Source organism: Hesperophylax consimilis, chromosome 8 (assembly GCF_061612785.1).
Source record: "Hesperophylax consimilis isolate HC1 chromosome 8, BYU_Hcon_1.0, whole genome shotgun sequence".
NCBI classification, from domain to species: Eukaryota; Metazoa; Arthropoda; class Insecta; order Trichoptera; family Limnephilidae; genus Hesperophylax; species Hesperophylax consimilis.
This window is the reverse complement of record NC_142843.1, coordinates 6433054-6456566: the sequence shown is the minus strand read 5'-3', so window position 1 is coordinate 6456566 and position 23513 is coordinate 6433054. Positions and strand designations below refer to the sequence as shown.

The 23513-nt window shown below is 34.8% G+C and overlaps 1 protein-coding gene, 2 non-coding genes and 3 pseudogenes across 3 annotated transcripts in view; 5 read left to right on the top strand and 1 right to left on the bottom strand.

Moving 5' to 3' along the window:
• Positions 1-3563, bottom strand: part of LOC149421490 (uncharacterized) — a 44532-nt gene extending 40969 nt beyond the window's left edge. Inside the window, exon 1 of the mRNA XM_089634712.1 lies at positions 3492-3563. Within this exon, the coding sequence (XP_089490838.1) occupies positions 3492-3563 (72 nt within the window). The remainder of the gene's footprint in view (positions 1-3491) is intronic.
• Positions 3564-10629: 7066 nt separating this feature from the next.
• Positions 10630-10748, top strand: LOC149421489 (5S ribosomal RNA; annotated as a pseudogene).
• A 1833-nt stretch (positions 10749-12581) lies between these two features.
• On the top strand, positions 12582-12701 carry LOC149421488 (5S ribosomal RNA). The gene has a single exon (XR_016302545.1). It is a non-coding gene; the product is annotated as a 5S ribosomal RNA (ribosomal RNA).
• Positions 12702-13694: 993 nt separating this feature from the next.
• LOC149421487 (5S ribosomal RNA) lies at positions 13695-13813 on the top strand (annotated as a pseudogene).
• A 1322-nt stretch (positions 13814-15135) lies between these two features.
• On the top strand, positions 15136-15254 carry LOC149421486 (5S ribosomal RNA). The gene has a single exon (XR_016302544.1). It is a non-coding gene; the product is annotated as a 5S ribosomal RNA (ribosomal RNA).
• Positions 15255-16044: 790 nt separating this feature from the next.
• Positions 16045-16163, top strand: LOC149421485 (5S ribosomal RNA; annotated as a pseudogene).
• The last annotated feature ends 7350 nt before the right edge of the window (positions 16164-23513 follow it).

The window sequence follows — 23513 nt, the reverse complement described above, 5'->3', positions numbered from 1 at the left end:
TTCATCTTTTTTTCATAAGCCCCAAATATCAGTCGGTCCTCAACCTCGCTACGAGAGATAAATTTACATTTGTCAAGTTGCTCCCTGGTAGAAACCCTCGCAATTGAGTGATACCATTACAAAAAATACTGATTCAAATACTGAACATGGGGCCATGACGCTGTAATATTAAATGTTAGATAGCAGTTTCTATGTTTTTACGTTGGCAACATTAGTCCCGCGCAAATTTTTTGTGGTTTCATAATCTGTAGTCGTGGTGTTTTTGGTGTCCTTTATTAAATGACAAAATTGTTTAAAAACTCTATAATTATTTAAATTGTTTGATCTGAGAAACTATTTTGCATTTTCAATGCATTTTGGAAAAAGGTATTTTGCATTTTGCATTTGAAATGCTTTTCTATAAACCATTTTGCATTTTCAAATGGAAAAGTTTTGACCCATTTCCATTTTGCATTTCAAATGGTTTTGGGTACCCATTTTGCACATCTCTGCTAATTAGAGATATCATCGATGTATGTATGGGTATGCACATAGCAATTTATTAAGTCTATTTACACGCTGTATGTGTACATATGTTCTTAACACACGGAGAAAAGTGAGAATGGCTGATTTATTGAAATCCTGTTAAAAACGTGATGGCAATCTATTTCCTGATAAAATATGAGTCCATTCAGAATATATCAGAACGCGTGTTAATGCAGGCGTTCTTTTCCTGATAAATATAATGATGAAATGCGACAATATTAGTATTTTTTGAACATGTGTTCCGACGTCTTCATAACTTGTTAGGAAATCTGTCAATTCACTCGTTAAAGTCCCGTTTATAAGAGAAATTCGAATAATTTGACCAGATTTAATAAATTAGCAAAATCAGTAAGTTTTCTTCTTGGAATGCCAAGCACCCGCCACCTATTTGATTGCTACCTAAGGTCGGTTTTTTTCACAGAATTTGAACAATGCATCAAGTTAATATTAAACTTCTGTGATAGTCCTATTTAAGTTATGTTACTATCCTAGTACTGTTAAACAATAGGTCTAAAATAAATTAATAACAAAACTTGAATTTTGACTTAAAAAATTGATCAATTATTCAAATTCTTTGAAACAACCCATTCTTGTGTACCAGGGATAAAATCTCAATCGCCCGCCATTCGCCAGCTGAAATTATTTTCGTAATAACTTTCACATTAAATACATAAAAAATATTTACACATAATGAAGCCATACGAAAAATATTGTCAGTTTTATAATATTTTCCTGCTAAATAAGCGTTCACAAAAAAAATATGTCATACCCGGATTTCCTTTAAATAAATACAGAAGTATTACTTTTGAAAATCGGAATTATCATATTTGACACGGAGTTTTGCGACATTCTTTCTCACCCTGTTTTTGATTTTCCCATTCGATTTAATTAATTTCATTCCTCAAAATGTATAAAAACTTATTATGAACTGCTTACTACGGTATAAAGTCAATGGAATTCACCTACATTTCACCGTTCATCCCATATTTTTAGGTTCTATTTAAATTTGGAAAATTATTTATTTAAATACAAACGGCACGACAAGTGCCATTATCATAAATATAATTTAAAAAATACAAGGTATAAAGTATACAGCATAAAGTTTAAAGTATAATATACGGTATAAAGTGTAAAGGTTAAATACAAAGTTAAGTATAAAGTGTAAAGGTTTAATATAAAGTTAAGTATAAAGTATAATTTACGGTGTAAAGTGTAAGGTTAAATATAAAGTGAAGTTAATTATAAGAAAACAAGTACAAAAGGTAAGAAAAAAATATTTATTGTTAATAATGACTATAGAATATTATAGAATTATTTGTCAACTATGCCAAACATAATTGATTATCAATTATCAAAGTAACGATAATGTTAACAATAATGTGTGCTTAATTACTTATATTTTGATTCCTGCATACGTAAAAAATATTTTTTTATACATCTTTTATATTTTACATGATAACAGTCTTCCTTCATCATCGATATCAAATTATTCATTTCCTAATCTATGCTGGCGATATATTAAAGAATTTCGTTCTACATTAGTGGCAATATTGTTGCAATAATATGGCGATATGACTCGAGTTGGTCTACTAGGTACATGATAATTTATCAGCGAGACTTGTTCAGGGGAGTCAAACCAGTTACTGTTTATTTTAAATAAAAAAAATTAAACAATTATTGCAAGCAATCGTTTTATGATTAAATAGATATAAAACGAGACAATTGCGGTGAACTACTAGTAAATCCGCTGTGGATTTGACGGTACACACTACACCAGATGTTGAATTCATTCTTCTTTCGGCTGGTTTTGCTATGTATTTTCTGTGTGTAAAAATAAACTTGTATCCATAAAAGCTGCTGGTTTAAAATAACTATCCCAAAATCCCAATGGCCCATTATCACTCAATTAAGTGCCAGGTGAGAAGTTATTTCGGTAAAAGTGCGTGTCAGACAACAGAAAGGATTATACAAAATCGTTGCGTGATATCTTCACCGGTTTGCCCTATCCGACGAGGCGTGATGATGTCCATCAAAGTTGACCTAGTTCTTGGTAACTAGTAAATATCATCAAGTATATCATATAGGAACTAATTTCGGTCGTCTATTCGTCCTACGTAACTCAGGTTTAATGAACTCAAAGTTGATTTGAATTTATGAGCCATTTTCAAAATACCGAACGGAATACACATTGAAAGTCTATAAAAAAACTGTTTTTCTGACATACTCATATACATCACGAGTAACTTCTCCGCTGTTGTTTCTGTTGTAAATTTAATATTTTTTTGTATTTTGACGTTACAGTTTGTGTTTTCTTTTATTCTGTCCTTTTAATTATGTTAATTTCTTAATACAATGAGGAAATCTATAATTAATTATATTTTTGGAAAAATATTAAAAATTATAAAATTTTACTTTTGATTGCCCAAATAATAATATAATAAAAATATATAAATAACTGATTTCATGAAGAATTCATACAAGCAATAAAAAATAATTTAACTGTCAATTTCAAAATAAGAACTGACGTGTCAAAAGAATTTAGACAAGCGATAAAGTACCTACTTATAATATTTTTTTTTACCAGAAAATTATTTTAATTCTATATTTGAAAAGTGCATTTCCTTTCGATATGATTTGAGATATTCAGTAGTATAGCGAATATTTTCCTGTAATTACACATCTGCCCTGACGACGGATACTGCAATGTTGTCCGAAACATTGGTTAAAGAAGAAGGTAGCGTAACACGGCATATTACCCCAAAAATTAATCACTTTAAATAGTTTTTCTTTTGATAAAATTTCTTAGGGTTAATCTTTATAAGTTAAGTCAGATTTAGTGATTTTTTCTGGGTCTGGACTTTTTAGCTAACATGCAAATATCAACACTACAATTATAATATCCCGTGATATTTCACGGGGTTTGCTCTAATTAGTTAATAAAATAGGTAAGAAATATTTCTACTTACTGCTGAGGAATAAGGAAGAGGATCCGAGTGATCGTTTTGTTCTGTCTCGTCGTTATTTAATTTTAAATTCATTTTTAAATAAGGTTAACGTAAACGTTAAAATATTAAGCGAGGTTCCTTCTTATTAAATTAGAGTAAGTGATTTATTTCTTGATTCGCTAGATTCTCGGTCTAAAAAAGTATTACAAATTAACCGTTTCGTCAAGTCAACAAATAAGGTTAATTCTAAAATAAATTTGTTTTACAATTTTCACTGTAAAAGATATAAATACAGGTTTCATTTATAATCTTTACTGTTTTGTCGACAATATCATAAATAAACATCCCTCAAAAAAACGTTCTATATTTTAACGGTTTATGATCGACAAAATTAGTTTGCTAACTCTTGCTCGTTAAACAAATATTAAATATTTTATTTATTTTTAATTTTATTGTAAGCTCAATATTTTCAGCCCATTCATGGCGGCATTTAAACGCAAATTTTCTCCTTTTTATTTGGATCGCACTTAAAACCTTTCGCCTATATGCTAAGTTGGGTACCTAAAGCGGTCATAACCTATTAAAATTCCTTCGATGCAACTTTTCCGTAATGGCAACACTTTTTTTCACACAGGAAAACAATTGAATCGCGACCTATTTGGCGCGCTTAATTATTGCGATTTTCCCGCGCCTATCCTGGCCGCGTGCAGACGGCGCGATGACTGAGCCCGCAGCAGCCGAAGTAGAAGGCAGACGGATATAGTTCACGCTGGCGAATGCAAATGGCTACGGAGTATCAACAGTCAACACCCCGGAGAAGAAAATGAGACGTGCTGCGTTTTAATTATGACAGATTTATTCGGTGCGCGCCGGCGGAAGTGTGCTTGATTTCGTTTAACGGACTGGACGCGCCAATTCGCAAAGAGCAGCGCTGCAACAGTCTATTGTGGTACCTAACCTAGTACCTACCTATCACCTAGTCACTGGTTACCGGGTAGGACCTAGGTATCTAACATCTTTACATTCCTTTATGTCTCACTTTCCCGTTTTGGCTGGTTGTAAAGCAAAGGAAGCTTCCTGAACTGAAAGGAGTTTTTCCCGTGACAGGTGCGAACAATCATATTAATATCTTCTAAGGGCTTCTTGGAGGGATGTTGTCTACAGAATCTTTCATAACCTAATATTATCAGAAATGAGAAGAAATCGGTACCTACTTATATCGTTACGTCATATAACTCGTAGTCGGCGTACTGTGAAAGTAAAATGAAGGCATTATTAAAATATGAAGGAAATTTTTTTTATTCTTTATTATCATTTAAACACGCTATACCACTGTTGTATTTTGTTAGCAGGTATATATTGAAAATATATTATACAATAATATGGTACATTGAAAACATTTTAAAACGGTATAAATTTCTCTACTTTTGGCCATTATTTTTTTTTTGTTTATAATATTCCCAACTACTCCCAACTGTCTGGAGCCAGTGAGACTATGACACCCCCAATTGGGGTATGTTGTGAGGCTGAAGATAATGGGGTAGGGAAGAGTAAGGTGAGGGAGTACCTGATTATTCAGATCTGGTCACCGAACACGGTTAAAGCCGTTTCAAGCGACGTTTCAATTCTGAATGGTGGTCTTACACAAGGGTGATACTGTGAGTATATTCTACTCTGAAACGTGCCGCAAGTACACTATATATTATTTTTAATTAATAAATTTTGAAATTCACCAAATAAAATTTACTTGCGCGCGCCGGGATTTGAACCCGCGATCTTCGAATTGCTATTGCAGACCCTTACCCCTCGACCACGGATATCGTTAATGTTAAGTGTTAAGAGAGACCGTTAGGTTAGGTTAGTGATAGCCCTTTTTAAGTTTAGATAACATATTTACAGATCTCTGATTTTGAAGTGAAAATACCTTGAATTACGTTGATTTGTTTTTTCTCCTGTAAAACGAGTGCAGTCCGTAAAGACTGGAGAATTATTACGCATTACAAATGTTTCGTTTTGTAAAAATTCTTCCCACCAAACACGCCTGGATATTATCCTAGTTAACGATGCTCCCAGATTCCATCTTCAAATTGAAGAATACGGAAGCAATCTTCCGAACAGGCCTTCCATATGCTTGGTATAACTATAAGTGACCAGCTCAGGTACGGGGGCTCCATCGAAGCCAGAGTAAAGCTGGCCTCTCAGAAGCTGGGCGTACTGTACAGGGCCCGCAGATACTTTAATAGTACACAACTGCTGACCCTGTACAAATCGCAAGTGCGCCCTACTGTCGAATTTGGCAGCCATCTCTGGTCCGGAGCCCCTAAATACCTGAAAAAAACCCTTGACTCTGTGCAAAAACGGGCGGTCCGTTTGATAGATTCCCCAATCTTAACAGACGGACTGCAATCTTTAGAGCACAGGCGTCAGGTAGGTATGCTGTCCTTGTTCTATCGGTATTACAATGGAAGATGCTCTGAGGAACTAGCGTCATTGATCCCTTCGGCACCGGTGCGTAGTCAGGATACACGCCAAACGCGCGCCCAACATTTGTACACAGTTGACATTTGTCACATGAGAACGGGTCGCTTCTACGATTCGTTCTTAAGTTCAACAGCTCGGCTGTGGAACGAACTGCCGGCCTCTGTGTCTCCTCCCTCCTACAACATGGGACTCTTCAAGACCCATGTTCACTCCTTCCTCTCCACAAAAAGACCCTCCACACAGCATCCCCACAGATGACATAGGCCCCGAGGGATATTATTTTCTTCAGGGCCTCCTGTGTGGAGTTAATATAAAAAAAAAATAATAAATCATCTTCCTCGAATTCCACCAACCAACCAAAGGTCGGTGGTTAATGCAGGTAATAATACAATCATAATTCAAGAAAGAATTGATGAAGTGGTAATTAATCAGAAGATGTCAAAAGGAAGCGAGGTTAGCATTCCATAGTGAAGTTTCTGAAAACATTTTGATACCGATTCATGGAATCGTAGAGCGAAAATGATTGTTGTCGAAAATTATTAATACTTCATCCATCTTGCACATCACTCTAGAAGGTTTTATTTATTCATTTACGAGAAATCGACATTTAATCAGTTTGTACTTAAGTATTATATAGTAAAATAAAACCAATTATGGAATTCCTCCTTGTGACTTTAACTGAGACATCATAATATGGAATAAGTTATTTAAATAAATTATACAAAACAAAGATTATATAAAAAGAAAAATTTACAAAACAATACATTTATAGCCATGGAGAGAAGTTGTAGGTATAAATCAAATCATAAAAGAGATATAAACAATAGAGACATAAACATTATTCACAAACCATCAGAGAAATATTATTTTATGAACCTCTTGTATTTGGTAAGTTCGGAACTGAAAATATCAACCTTGGATAATACGCTATTGTGATTATTGCATAGTCTGTTCAGGCAAGAATTCTGCTCATAGTTTGTTTTGCTTTGATCAACCCTGAACAGGACACAAGAGCGTGTTGAACGCGCAGGTACATTGAATGGAATCTTGTTTAGCAACTCTGGGCATTGAATATTATTGTTAACTACTTTGTACAGGAATAATGCATCCTCGTGATGCCTCCGTACACTCAGTGAATCAATTTTAAAGTATGAAGCTGCCTCTGCATAATTATTAAATCTTATAAATGACTTGTAACAAAGATATTTTAGGAATTTGTTTTGAATTGCTTCGATTTTGTTTATGTGGATTTTGTAAAATGGAGACCAAACAACTGATGCAAACTCCAAATAACTTCGTACATAGGCAAAGTAGAGTTGCTTAATGATATCGATGCTATTAAAAAGTTTTGTGTTTCTTATGATGAAGCCTAACATTTTAGCAGCTTTATTTGTGATTTGATGTATATGAAGGTTATATTGTAGTTTTGAAGATTTTATTATTGTTTAAGCAGTATATATCAGCGCGGTGATTTGATCTCTTTTGCAAGTCATATAAATTGCCTGCGGTTCCTCGTCATTAATTTCTCAATCGTTCCAGTCCTGCTTCAGTCCTCTTCCATACAGTTTAATTGCCTCTTCCTCAGACTGCCTCCGGGTCGCTTCCACTAGACCACCTACTTGATCATAATTTTGCACGATTTTCCGCATTTGTTTAAAGCGTTCAACAATCGAATCCGGAAGCCATCAACTGGTCGCGAATAAAAGAGGAACGGAATGAAAACACACTGTTGTGGTTTATGTTTGCCATACAACGGGCCTGACTCACTGCTGATTGTTGATATTGCGGCTGCCGTGACCAGTGGCCGGTAGCTGTTGTTATAATATCTATCAATCAAATACCGATGCTGGATGATTGCTCATAGCCTTATAGACGGCTGGGACCAAGTGCCAAAATAAATAACATGACCGCAATCCAGAAAATGAGATCATATTTTATCGAGATCGTTTTTCTAAGAAAATCAACGATTCTGTCGGCACCAAAAAAACCAGTAGTTTTCAAGAATTTTGCCCCCTCGACTTCAGTTTATCTGTTCAAACATAGATAGTAAATACATTATCTTATAGAAGTGCCTTCCACACAAATTTAAATGGAAACAAATGTTCCATTTTGCCCAATAGCCCAGCGCTCTGTCTCACCTACTTTTCACCTGACATCGTAGATCTCCATCCCATTTGAATTTAAGCCTAAATTGGGCAAATATTTGGATCACGAAACACACCAACATGACATTTCTTGTGTTCTTCTTTATTCTATATCTTTGGTACTTATATTTGCTGCACCATCATTCAGAGTTGAAATATTGCTTGAAATGGTTTTATCCGTATTTGGTGAACTATTTTAAATAACCTGATACTTTCCAATCCTTATCTTCCCACATCCTTCTCTTCCCCTCTCCTTTCAGTCCCGCTACATACACCCCAATTGTCATAGTCCAACTGGCTCCAGAAATTTGGGAGCAATTATTACTCTTGTGCGATAGGTATCCACATAAAATGCGACATTTAAAAATCATTTTTCGTTTCTATTGATAAAGTAGTTAACAGTTAGAATTGGGAAAGGATTGTGAACTTTCTTCTGATACACGTCTTATGATAATCGACACCGCGGGCGTCTTACGTATTCACGGATAAGGTTTTCTTAACAGACTGGTTCGTACCATAATTTTTTGACGTAGGTATGTACTCCACACTTTCAGACATGCACAGGTAATTAAGTAGCAGGTAATTGGGTGGAGGAATACAGAAACATATTTTAAAGGAAGATGCTTATAGTTGAGTCAACAGAACATGTTCAACACTATTTCACCAGAAATAAGTTAAAATTGATCATACTTCGGGCACAAAGACATGCCCACAACACACTTCCATCCGTTTATCACTTCAGTGGTTGATATTATTTTCCTCATAAAATAATCTGTACACGAGAGTAGTTTGGGTGGGCACTACCAAATGCAATTAATCAATTACTGTACTGTACTCTAGTAATATCAAAATTGACGTGAGTCATAATCACAATAATTATATGTAGTGGAATATAATGACCGAGGAAATTTATCGGATTTTAAAGACGAGCTAATAGTTTACCAATAAAATAATTGACATAATGAATTTAATGATTATAACAATAATGATTTATAGCGACAAACTAAAATAGCAAAAGCGTGGATAATTTTAATTTAACTTATTTATTATTACTAGCAGATCCCGCTGCCCCGGTTTGAAAACTTCGGCAGTTCTTTGCGAATATAACAGAGGGCATCACTTTCGTTTACAAAAATCTGAAACTATACGGTCATTGGAATAATAATTCTTTTAATTTAATTTCTAGAAATCCATGTATTTCTTTTTTAATTTAAATTAGGTAAGTACGTAAACCGAATTTAATTGAAAATAATAATTTCGATGTTGTCTCTCTGTATTTGTTACACGGTTTCAATGTTCATGTTACACGTAGAACTGGTATCTGCTTTACCAAAATTTATTGTGCTAATTGTATATTTAAAAAGTGTATTTCTTTTGTTTAATTCCCAGCTATAGTAAAAAATCTGTGATTAGCATTGTAGCTTGTGTGGTGATGGACGAGATTGTAGAGGATGGAAGTTTATGGAAATTATAAAAAAAAAAAAAAAAAAAAATGATTTTATGTATTCTTTCGTAATCCTCTAACTAGGTAGGGCTTATAACGATACCATTTCATGTGTCTAACTAACTAGTACTGCGGCTCATTAGCCTTATTACTATTACCATATTGCGTAAGGGATTACATATTGAATTTTAAAACATTTGAACGATCCTCGATTGTCGTCCTATTTCAGCTTTTGGTTAAATTATAATCAGCTGTCAAATTTAACGGTCATGTGGTTACGATTGTCAACTTACTAATCACCATTGGATCAAAGGCTTAAAAGGGCCGATAATTTGCGTTTATTGAGGACCGTTCAAATGTCAATAATTCTATCATCTATTTGATTGTCATTAGAAGTGATTAAGTTTGAAACATTTTTTTCAACGTTTGGTATTTTTGAAAGTTATAAAATTTCCTGAAAACGAGAGTAATTTCCTAAAAACCCGGTCATTTCATATTTTATTCGGAAATCAGGCATCATTTTCAGTTAAATCAACGCATTTGTATGCATTTCCGGTAGATAGAGCACAGACAAGGATAAGAACGTATTACATCCGGACCATAAATGTTAATATCCGTTTCTTATAGCCGAACGTAAACGGTGTTCGGTAATTTCAGGCAGGAAACATTTCAATGTTAAACAAGCAGAAATCTTGTAAATAAAATTGGTATTTCAACTTGAATACAAAACATCTGTAGATAGTTGGGTTCCGGGATTACTCCGCACGATGACAATTCAACACACCTTTAAAATTTGAAATAAAGTTTAAAAAAATTAAAAAAATTATATACCTAAACTACAGAACCTATTAAGCCTAGTTTTTTTTATTTTCTATATCACATTTTAAAGGTCTTTTGAATTGTCAGTTCCACGAGTTAACCCGTCACCGCGATAAACAGGTGTCCGGGGGTAAAGTGAGCTAAGTTCGGAAGAAAAAAAGAAAATAAATAATTAAGAAATTCTAAATACCATCATGGGGAATGATCTCTCGAAGTTAACGCACATTACTCCCGGACACCGTGTATCTAGAAATAAAAAAGTTTAGCGTTCGCCAACAACCATACCATGTTGAACACACCGATTCTCGTCCGATCACCGAAGTTAAGCAACATTGGGCGCGGTCAGTACTTGGATGAGTGACCGCTTGGGAACACCGCGTGCCGTTGGCCCATTTTTTATGGTAATTTTATGTTTTTTTAAATTTTCATCCTTACTATCATTTAAAATCTTAGATTATTCTTTTACCTTTGAAGTATGCTGAAGGCCTAAAATATAACTTGGTGGATTAATTTTATGGTCAACCATTGAAAATAAAATTGGTGCACAGTTATGTATATTATTACGATCTTTTTCAAGCGCATATGTAATGATGATTTTTATCAAAGTAGCACACACCTTGCTAATGTTTTCAGTTTTATTAGGGCTTTTTTATACTAATTTTCATATATTTCTTGGCAGGTAGAGAAGAAATGAATATTGTTTAGCGTTTGCCAACGACCATACCATGTTGAACACACCGGTTCTCGTCCGATCATCGAATTTAAGCAACATTGGCCCATTTTTTATGGTAATTTTTTTGTTTTTTTCCCTAGATGGTTATTGTATTTTTACCCTACACTAAGGTTATAACTCGTCAAATCGACGAACTTTGTTTTTAAGAAATTCCTATATGCGAACTATGCAAGTCAAAAATACACCAAAATCATTTTTGGCAAAGTTTTTTATTAAAGTAAAAAAAAAATAATAGACAAAAATATTTTTTTTTGTCGCATTAATCTTTGCATTAGTTTCCAGCCTCTTTGTTAGTTTTTTTAAGGAACTACCTTTTTTAAAATAAAGAATAAAAAAAAACTTAAAGTAAAGTGACTTATTTTATGCACAGCCGTTGAATATAATATATAAAAGAATATAAAAATAAAAAAAACTATAGTAAAAAACCTCATTTAACACATGAGGCACAAAGCTCAACTTTGTGCTCACCCCACACACTCTTGGCGCATTTCATGCAGAAAGACTTTGTCATTCTTCGCTTGCTTGATGAACAGAAGTGACATGTTTTGCGCTTCTTTGGTTCCCCGTCAACATTTTCAATTTCTGATTGTGGACTGGGTAAAATTTGCTGAATATTATGTTTTAGGGTGGACCGGAAGTTGGGTATTTCCAGTCTTTTTTCCAAAAATGGCGTCACCAGCGATTCATGCTGTTATTATTGTCGTCGCTAAAAACGATTTCCTCAAGACCGAAAATATCAGAATCAATGTGATAATCATCGTCACAATGCAATAAAAACCGTTCTATGTTCTATTCTCCGTGAGAGCTTTTTTGCTGCCCATATTGCAGTTCTAAAATAAATTAAAATTCAAAATGTTCACCGGAAATCAATCAGAACTGCTTAAAAACTGTTTTTATGTTATACAAATTATAACACTTATTTTTTTATAAAAAAGTGGAAACAAACTAAATTAAAAAAATAAGTGTCCATACAAATTCAAAAAGTCACACTAAATTTATAACTCGTCGGTTCGACGAGTACATACCTGTAAATCTCTATGTTCGCAAAATTTTTAGACCACGCACATCCACTCACAGCAAGATCTCGTCAGCAACTAACATTGTGTAAAAAAAGAGCGCAATTTGAGCAAGCACAAAAAAGTTATGAGAGAAAGAGTAAGAGAGCGTCGTCGATTCGACGAGTTATAACCATCTAGGGTTAATTTTTATCCTAACTATCATTAACAATCTTAGATTATTCTTTTACCTTTGAAGTATCCTGAAGGCCTAAAATATAACTTGGTGGATTAATTTTATGGTCAACCATTGAAAATAAAATTCGTGCACAGTTATGTATATTATTACGATCTTTTTCAAGCGCGTATGTAATGATGATTTTTATCAAAGTAGCAAACACCTTGCTAAAGTTTTCAGTTTTATTAGGGCTTTTTTATACTAATTTTCATATATTTCTTGGCAGGTAGAGAAGAAATTAATATTATCTAGCGTTTGCTAACGACCATACCATGTTGAACACACCGGTTCTCGTCCGATCACCGAAGTTAAGCAACATTGGGCGCGGTCAGTACTAGGATGGGTGACCGCTTGGGAACACCGCCGTGCCGTTGGCCCATTTTTTATGGTAATTTTGTTTTTTTTTTAATTTTTATCCTTACTAAAATACGCTCCACGTTCCACCAAATACGCTTAAAATAGTATATCTATCATTGGCGGAATCCCTAATAAGATAGGAATAACTTCATGGGGACATTCAACAAAAACAAATCTTCTTTCAGTCCAAAATGTACAATATTCTTTGGTAAAATTATTATTAAACAAAACTAAATACGAACAAAGAAATGACGTACCAAAGTCATTAACTCATTACTATACAACTCTGGAAATGTATTATCTGTTCGTGCTTTATTGTGGCTTAATATTGCGAGTCAGCATACATCTCAATATGAACATAATAAAATAGTGACACATGTTCATAATACAAGACTAATTGCAAACGATGGACTTGTAGTTCCCAGATACCTGAATAAATATGGTCAGAGAACTCTAGAATACCTCGTTCCAATAATTTACAACATGTTACCAAACTCAATAAAAAGCTGTGAATCGACTCACAGAAGGAAATGATGTTAAAAAAATGGTTATGTGAAAGAATTTTTTTGTACTAATGTAATTATGTGTATATTTTATGTACTTGTAAAAATTGTATATGTATTTAAAAAGTAATTGTTAAAAGAACCCGTTGACAAACTGATATCAATCAGTTTAACGGGACTTAATTGTAAAAAATGTATTTTAAAGTTAATAAATAAATAAAAAAAATAAAAAAACTATCATTAACAATCTTAGATTATTCTTTTACCTTTGAAGTATGCCGAAGGCCGTAAATATGACTTGGTGGATTAATTTTATGGTCAACCATTGAAAATAAAATTCGTGCACAGTTATGTATATTATTGCGATCTTTTTCAAGCGCATATGTAATGATGATTTTTATCAAAGTAGCACACACCTTGCTAATGTTTTCAGTTTTATTAGGGCTTTTTTATACTAATTTTCATATATTTCTTGGCAGGTATAGAAGAAATTAATATTGTTTAGTGTTTGCCAACGACCATACCATGTTGAACACACCGGTTCTCGTCCAATCACCGAAGTTAAGCAACATTGGGCGCGGTCAGTACATGGATGGGTGACCGCTTGGGAACACCGAGTGCCGTTGGCCCATTTCTTATGGTAGTTTTTGGTTTTTTTTTTTTTTTTTTCCTTACTATCATTAACAATCTTAGATTATTCTTTTACCTTTGAAGTATCCTGAAGGCCTAAAATATAACTTGGTGGATTAATTTTATGGTTAACGATTTAAAATAAAATTCGTGCACAGTTATGTATATTATTACGATCTTTTTCAAGCGCGTATGTAATGATGATTTTTTTCAAGCGCGTATTATTATTATTATTATTTATTGGATAATTTGTATAGCGCCGCTTTTGTGAGATATCACCTCAGGGGCGCTTTACAGTTGATGCAGGTATTACAGAAAATATAAATATTACAAAAATAGAGTGAAGTTAAGTTAAGTAAAATGAAGTATAGGAACAGGTGACACGAAGATAGAAGATGGAGACTCTGCAGCCAGAATCCTAGATGGTGAAGAAACTGGGCCAGCTGCTGCAGCGAAAGAGTCCACCGCGTCCACCAACAGTGCCAGCACGAGGTTCGTCATCCGTCCAGGTAAGTATCTGCTGCTAATAAAGCGCTGACACACTATCCTCTCACAGATACCAGACCTTGGCAGCACTGCTGTGACGTTCTACGAAGATAGAAGATGGAGACTCTGCAGCAAGAATCCTAAGTGGTGAATGAACTGGACCAGCTGCTGCAGTAAGAGATTCCACCGCGTCCAACAACAGCGTCCAGGTATGTATCTGATGTTAATAAAGCGCTGACACCTCACATAGATAAGAGACCCTGGCAGCACCGCTGTGAAGTCCATCATTTGTCTCCATGTTATCCTGTTCCTGGTAATTGTTGAAGTGGTGCATTCTGCCCGCAATAAAAAGCGACGGTGAGGGTAATAAATTACCCTGGGTTAAGTAAAAAAACTTGCCAGGGTCCAAGCTTGCCCAGTTTCCGTGAATTTTGTTGAAAACATCTGGAGTGCATTTACCGATCGCCGTTCGTTTCGAATGTCAAATATTTTTGAGCAAATTTCCGAATATTCACTTAAAACACTGCACTCAAATCACATATTATAAAGTTCTAATAATTATTAGGTTTATGTTTACTGTTCAAAGGTTGATTTTAAAAATAATTTCAAAGGGATGTTGCCTCATTTCCCTTGAAAATACTAAAAAAAAACACAAAGCGGTTGGAGGAAGCCTTAGGACGCGTCCTGCTGCCACGAAGGGCGCTAAACTACTAATGATGATTTTTATCAAAGTAGCACAAACCTTGCTAATGTTTTCAGTTTTATTAGGGCTTTTTTATACAAATTTTCATATATTTCTTGGCAGGTAGAGAGAAATTAATGTTATTTAGCGTTTGCCAACGACCATACCATGTTGAACACACCGGTTCTCGTCCGATAACCGAAGTTAAGCAACATTGGGCGCGGTCAGTACTTGGATGGGTGACCGCTTGGGAACACCGCGTGCCGTTGGCCCATTTTTTATGGTAATTTTTTGTTTTTTTTTTTTTTTAATTTTTATCCTTACTATCATTAACAATCTTAGATTATTCTTTTACCTTTGAAGTATCCTGAAGGCCTAAAATATAACTTGGTGGATTGGTGGACACGGTGTCCGGAAACTCGTAGTACAAGCGGGAAACTGGAGAATCTACACCACATGGGGAACCCAAAAAAACATAAAGTTTTTTGATTTGAGCATTTAAAAAAAAAAAAAAAAAACCAAAAAAAATATATTTTTCGGCTATTTTAGGGTTAAAGTTTTTTCTGGTGTTTAGGGTTGAATAACAGATGTTTTAACCCTGCAGAGCAGAAATATTTTATGATTACACAAAGGTTAAATGAAGGGTGATTTCAAAATAATGCTTCAAATCCGAGTTTCTTCATTTGTTTTACTTTCAAATAGTTTTGATTAGTTGGGTACTCTGATCTTCAGTAATAATTTATAAGAATTTGATTAAAAAAAAAAAAAAAAAAAAAAAATCAACTTCAAACTCGATTTACTCGATAACGAAAGCTCAAATAAAAAAAAAATATACTACAAAATCGACTCCAAATGTGATGTAGATTCACCAGTTTCCCGCTTGTACTACGAGTTTCCGGACACCCTGTATTATAACCATCTTTTTCAAGCGCATATTTAATGATGATTTTTATTAAAGTAGCACACACCTTGCTAATGTTTTCAGTTTTATTATGGCTTTTTTATACTAATTTTCATATATTTCTTGGCAGGTAGAGAAGAAATTAATATTGTTTAGCGTTTGCCAACGACCATACCATGTTGAACACACCGGTTCTCGTCCGATCATCGAATTTAAGCATCATTGGGCGCGGTCTGTACTTGGATGTGTGACCGCTTAGGAACACCGCGTGCCATTGGCCCATTTTTTAAGGTATTTTTTTTGTTTTTTTTCCCTGGATGGTTATTATATTTTTACCCTACACTAAGGTACACTCGTCGAATCGACGAACTTTGTTTTTAAGAAATTCCTATATGCGAACTATGCAAGTCAAAAATACACCAAAATCATTTTTAGTAGGGGAGACCGAGGGGTTTTGAAACAAGGGTGAGTTGAAACAGTACCGATTTCTCCAAACTTAAAACCGTTGGCGAATTGACAACGTCGCTTTTCAACCGTTTACCTCCGAATGCTGGCTCGTCAGTTCGCTTCGGTGCCGATAGTCAAGCGGTTGTGGAGTTGTGCGTGGCGTGTCTCAAAAATCGTCAAAAGTAAGTTTTTTACGTTTTTTTACGATGCCTATATTTTGATAATGGTTTTGTATTTTGGTTTAAGTTATATGTGTTTCAAAAGCTCATTAACTAACGATTTATTACATATGTTTGGTACAATTGATTTTTGTGTATTTGCTTCTTGATTGTGGATTAAATAAAAAATGGGAGGTTTTTTCTTACTGAGGAGATTTGAAACAGACTGTTTCAACTCCCCTCGTTTTCAATTTTATTTGTTTATTATTTTACGGGCACAAAATAAAATGTTTTTTTGTTGATTTAATTTGTTTCAGAATGCCTACTTTTTATAAAAGAAAGACTGACAGAGGTATGACAAGTCTCGAAATATATGATGTCGCAGCAGATGAAGTTACGCGGCTTCGAGTTACAAACTGAACGATACCTCCCTCTACAGGTATATTAAAAAAAAACTGCTTATGAAGCCAAGGAAATGGCGACTGCTCCAACGGTTGGATATTCAGAAAAGACCGTTTTTTAAATCTTCAATTTACCGGCTACTCCTCCTCAAATCAGCTACGAAACAGAAGACGTACCCAAGTCTGCAGAAAACTCTGATTCTGAGAATTTACCTGATCTGGCGATATCTGAAGTAATGCTTAATACTATCACGATGCCTTCAACCACTGAAGATATAATACCTGTAGCATCTACATCACGACATTCTTCAGTTACTGTGACAGCAATTCCATTCTCACCTGAAACTATTAGACCCTTGCCAAAAGCTCCACCAAGGAAAGGAAATCAAACAAACAGACGCAAAGTGAAATCCGCTGTCTTAACCGAAACTCCCGTAAAGGATGAACTAGCTGCAATCGAAGCAGCTAGAACGGCTAAGAAAAAGGTGAAAAAACCTAGCTTTAAAGAAACAAAAACAACAAAAAGATCAAAACCAGGCACTCAAATTAAAAAGGTCAAGGTTGTCAAGAAACGAAGAGGAAATGAAGACAGTTCAGAAGAAGAGGAATCCCTTTGCTTTTGTTGTTTAGAGCCATATTCAAATAGCAGAGCCAAAGAAAAGTGGGTGCAATGTCTGGAATGCAGCAACTGGGCTCATGAAGCTTGCACTAGTGGGGAACTTTCTTATGTTTGCCACAACTGCTTTTCAGACTGACGTTTTTTATTTTCATAATATTTTTATTTGTTAGTTTGTTTTGTACTTGAATAGTTTAATTTTTATTAGTAGGAATGAGTAACTTTATTATGTTTGCCACAACTGCTTTTCAGATTGACGTTTTTTTATTTTCATAATATTTTTATTTTTCTCAGTTTGTTTTGTACCTACTTGAAAAGTTTAATTTAAATAAATACCTTTAAATTATATCATCATTTTTATTTTACAGCCCTTAATACTTCTCAAAAATCATATGTTTCAACTCTCCTCGACCCCTGTTTCATCTTACCTCGGTATGAGGGGAGTTGAAACAAGTTGACTTGTTACGGTTAAGTCGATTTTTAACCACAATATTTAACGCTTACAATTTCTTTATGTTAGTCATTCGCAAGTGTAAAGAATGACCTATCGATTGGTACTAATATCATACGATTTCTGTCTATAGAATTTGGTGTATGAAACAAAATGTGAAAATTGTTTCAACTCCCCTCGGTCTCCCCTAACGTTTTTTATTAAAGAGTAAAAAAAATAATAATAGAAAAAAATATTTTTTTTGTCGCATTAATCTTTGCATTAGTTTCCAGCCTCTTTGTTAGTTTTTTTAAGGAACTACCTTTTTTAAAATACAGAATAAAAAAAAACTTAAAGTAAAGTGACTTATTTCATGCACAGTGTTATATACAGACTTGGTGGTACTATAGGTTCTCAATAATAGAACGCAAGTTCGGATATAATGTTTATTAACAATTTAGTACGGATTGACTACTTCTATCTTCTGAGCTTGTAATGATCTGCCCTTTTTTACTTCAAACTTTTCCTTCTCTTCTTTCTACGATAATTTTCCTTAAGTCCCGTAGGTAACTTTTCCATAAGGCTTTGGTTATATATATATCCGGGGTAGGAAGGTCCTCCCTGCCGTCTTTTCTTTATTACACACCCCTTCAAGTGTGTACATCCTAGTTTGTCTACGTGACGTACGACCTTGAACGTACTCATTTCACGTGACGGTTCAGTATAAAAAGGCTTCACCGAACGTTGTGTTGGGTTTTTGTTTCTCGGTTTAGAAACCTAGTTATTTATGTATGTGTGGTATCCCTTGGTTCTTTTGAGATAGAGTGAGTTGAATCCATTACCGCTGTGTTTTAAAACCATTTTATAAACCTTATCTTCTAAGTCGCCTGCTCCCCCCCCACTAGCTACTCGATTCTACCTATCGTAGGGTAATGTGAATATAATAAAGTGTTAGATTTTATATATGTGATATACATACGATAAGTTTATGGTGTTAGTTGTCGGCGCCATCCATGTATATATTTTGGGAGGGGAAGGAGAGGAAAGGAAATGAATTTTTTTCAAGCTAAGATTGACTCCTCCTCTTACCAAACAAAACTGATGGATGATAATTTGAGCAAGGCGATCGATACCTGCGTGTCTGGATATCACAACCGGCCGGGTCTCCCCTTGTTCCAAATCGGCAACCTTCACGCCAGAATAAAGAAAACCAGGTCTCATCACCAATTTCAGAATTGCCCCAATCTCAAACACCTCCAGGAAAATCTACTTTACTGAGTGTAGAAGGGGAAAACCATGACATCCCTTGTCACGAATCTAGTCGCGATAATGTGACACGCAAGGTCCTAAGTTACGTGCCACCTCCAGAAAACGTTGTAACTCCCACGCCGTCGGGGATTTACATCCCTTTCTAGGTCAATACATAGGTAACACACGACGATCTTGTCGACATTTTGCCTGCTTATTAACGATAGGTTGTGTGCCTACCCATTCAGCCAATTATCATGTGAGATATATGTAAGGTCTACTCGAAATGCCAAATTTGGGATGAGGACTGTCTGTATTTTAATATTTGGTTCCAGTATTTATTTTATGAGGTTACTAGCATCCTCGTGTATTAGGTATGGGTAACTTCTACTGAATACCTATCCTCTCAGGTAAGGTATAAACGGATAATTGGTTTGATTTTTTGCATTTAATTTAAAGAGGCTGCCTACCTCTCGAAAGATACCTGTTGAGAAAAGTTGTTCGGTTGGTAGTTTTATTTCGGAGATTACCATCCCCCTCTTTCGACTTTAGATTTGTTTTTGTGCATCCCAATTCGTAACTTAGAAAGTCAAATAATAGATGAAAAGTATTAAATTAGAAAGTCAAATAACAGAAGAAAAGTTTTCATTTCGTTCCGTCTGGTTGCATCCGATCGCTTTCAATTTGGGACGGCATACGCTAGCAAAACTTCCCCTTTGACTGACTGTACTCCGCGCCTCTCGGCCTATATATGAAAAGGTCGTTGACTCGTCTCTCGCTCACAGCTGATTGACGGTTCGCCTAGCACATCCCTGTTAATGATAACATTATTTGGGCGGCAGGTGTCGTAAACTTAGTTCCTGTACCTCGGTTGTATCCGTCTTTTAAAAAGGTCCTCTGAAATTTAATAAATAATATAAAAAAACTCACCCAGTTAGGCACCTCTCATTCTCAGCGTGAAGCTTACCTGGTTACACTATATAGCTAAATCACTTTAATTTTTGACCTCCTCCCTACGCTTATAAAAGGGTAATTAAATATTTCTGTAAATAAAATTGTACCTCCCTAATCTGTTAGGATTCGAACCCACAGTTAATAATCTATTTGATTCTCTGGTTTTCGGTCTCCGTGGATAGAATGCCATCTCGCCAAATCAATAACTTAGCCCGATTAAACACTTCCTGCCTTTAAGTACATTCACTCTATTTTAAAAACGCAATCATTATTTTTATTATTTTCATGTTTTTAAGACAAGCAATCTAGTTCGAACTGTATACGAAATCACGTTTAAATCAACACAACTTTATAACACAATCGCGATTGCACAACACCTGGCGCCCCTGAGGTGGGTTTTTACAAAACGGCGCTCTACAAGTTATCCAATTATTATTATTGTCATTATTATTAATTGTTTTACCACTGAGTCGAACCACTTTCACTTCACACAAACACCGGATCAATAATCTTTCACTTTAATTCAATATTCCGCAATATTCTCCAATACCATTTGAATTCAATAATTAACTGCAATTTCAAACAACACTTCTGATTTGTATCCCTTTCTCGGGGCTGTCAATGCACCCAAGTTCAAAACTCGACTGTCCCTCCGGTCTCTCCTTTCCCGTGGGAATCTGTTTACTCCAGGCCTGTCTGTCCATAAATCTTCCGTCGTTGTCTAAACAAAAAAAATTTTTTGAGCACGTTCGTTTATTATTTATCGTTTGTTTTTGTGGATATTCAAAACATCACAAGCTGTCGGTTGGGAAAAGAGAGCGAGCAGATGCATCCGTCATCTTTTATTCCTCGATCTGTCATCTCGCTCTTACACATTCAAAAAGCAGGCGTACCACCTAAAACCTTTCTTACATCCTCCCCTACTAAAATTGAATGCCCCTAGCTACATATAGTATACCCTATTTCTATATATCTTATATTACAATTTTATTTCATATATTTCATTTTCTAAAAAATTTACACAACAATTTTTTTTTAAATTAACTATCTTATGCCGCGTTTCTTTCTGCTTCTCTTCTCTTTGTCTCGTCGTCCGTCCACTCCTGCTCCTGGACTGCGAAGTACCCTCATCTTGGACGAAGTCTTCCCTGCCACGGGTTAGACCTGAAACATGGAGGAACAGTATTAGAGACACTTCTATTACGTAACATACCTGAGATATTTACTTCATCCGTCGACAGTTCCATTGTGTCAGACGTACCGAATTCCGGCTTATCTCCCTCCTGCCATGAAACATGTAATTTTTTAATCTGGTCTAAATGTCTTTTCCACACCATATTAGACTTGTTAATTTTTATGAAATATATTTTGCTACCTTTTTTTTCAACAATAACCCCAGGGACCCATAACCTATTACCCTGAGCTCTGAAATCTCTAGTCATCACTTTCTGACCTACATTAAAATCTGACTTATTTCTACCCTTATATTGTCTTTTCTGATTGACTTGACTCTGAATAACCTTTTGCATTACTTCATGTTGTCGAGTAGAACCTGAACTATTCGTTCTTTCATCAACCTTCCTAGGAATCAGAGAGTCAAATTCTGTTCTTATTTTCCTTCCCATTAATAATACAGATGGTTCACACCCTTTTGTTGCATGAACGGTATTTCTATAGTCTGTTAAAAAGTTACCTAACTTTTCTTTATAATCTGAAGGAAATCTATTATTTTTACAAATTTTTTTAAGAAAATTTTTACAGGTTTTAACAGCATTCCATTGCCCATTGCTACTCGGGTGGTTAACTGGACTAGTGATATGTTCTATCCCATTTTTCTTACAAAAATTTTCAAAATCCTCAGAACAAAAACACGTACCATTATCACTAACTAAAGTTGCTGGAAAACCAAATTGTGAAAATAATCTATGAAGTACTTCAATATTTTCTTTTGAAGACAGACTGTTTACTTCCAGACTCTCGATCCACTTCGAAGAAGAGTCTACCACAACTAAAAAGTTTTTATTATGTAAGCTACCATGATCAATATGCACCCTGAACCATACTTCAGGTTCATAAGGCCATACTGCTAATGAACTCTTTTGTGATTCTGGTTTAATTTCCAAACAATCTCTACAATTTTCTGTTATTTTCTCCAAATCTTGATTGATTTTTGGCCACCAGACAAAGCTTTTTGCAATGCCTTTAGTCTTAAAAACCCCTAAATGAGATCTGTGTAACATCTTTAAAACTTCTTGTCTTAAAGACTCAGGAATTACAACTCTATGTTGATATAAAATACAACCATTTATCAATGAAAATTCTAACCTTTTTTCCCAGAAAACTCTAATAAAATTACCATTTTGTGCCTTTTTTACTGATGCTGGCCAACCCTCGATAAGAAATTGTTTTACTTGACTTAAAATTTCGTCCTTTTCGGTCTCACTTCTTATCACGTCTAAAGACAAATTAAACCCGTTATTTTCAAAATAATTAATGTAACCAGACTCTATATTATCTTCACAGCTAACCTTTTCAATTGGACACCTGCTCAGAAAGTCTGAACAATTATTTTTCGACTTTACGTATTCAATCGTAAAATTGAACGATCCTAACATAACTGCATAACGCTGTAATCTTGACGCCGCAATCTTAGGAATTTCTCTATTCTGACCGAAAATTCTGACCAAAGGCTGGTTATCTACAGCTAAAATAAATTCTCTGCCGTACAAATATTGATAAAACTTCTTAATCCCAAAAATTATAGCTGTTGCTTCAATATCCAAAATCGAATAATTCTTTTCCGCTTTATTTAAAGTTCTGCTTGCGAACCCTATTGGTCTTTCTACGCCATTTTTAAAGACGTGGATTAACGTTGCTCCGACTCCATTCATACTCCCATCCGTGACAAGTTTCACAGGAATATTCTCGTCGAAATGCGTTAAAATCCTATCCGAAGTTAATATTTTTTTTATTATCGCAAAACTGTTTTCTTGTTCCGTACCCCATTGAAACTTAACATCTTTTTTAAGTAAATCGTATAATGGTGACAATATTTTTGCCATGTTTGGAATAAAATTACGATAATAACTAACCATACCTAACAAACTCCTCAATTTATTTAAATCACTAGGCGCTGATGCGTTTAAAATGGCTTCTTTATTCCGCTGACACGGCTGAATCCCCTGTTCACTTATTTTATAACCTAAAAACTCAATAACTTTTAAATTTAATTCACACTTTTCACTATTCACCGTTAAATTACAACTTTTTAACCTCTCTAAAACGAGACACACGTATTTTTCTAAGTCGACTTCATCTTCTCCTATCACAATAATATCATCCAAGTAGAACGTCATGTTCCGTAATCCTGATAAAC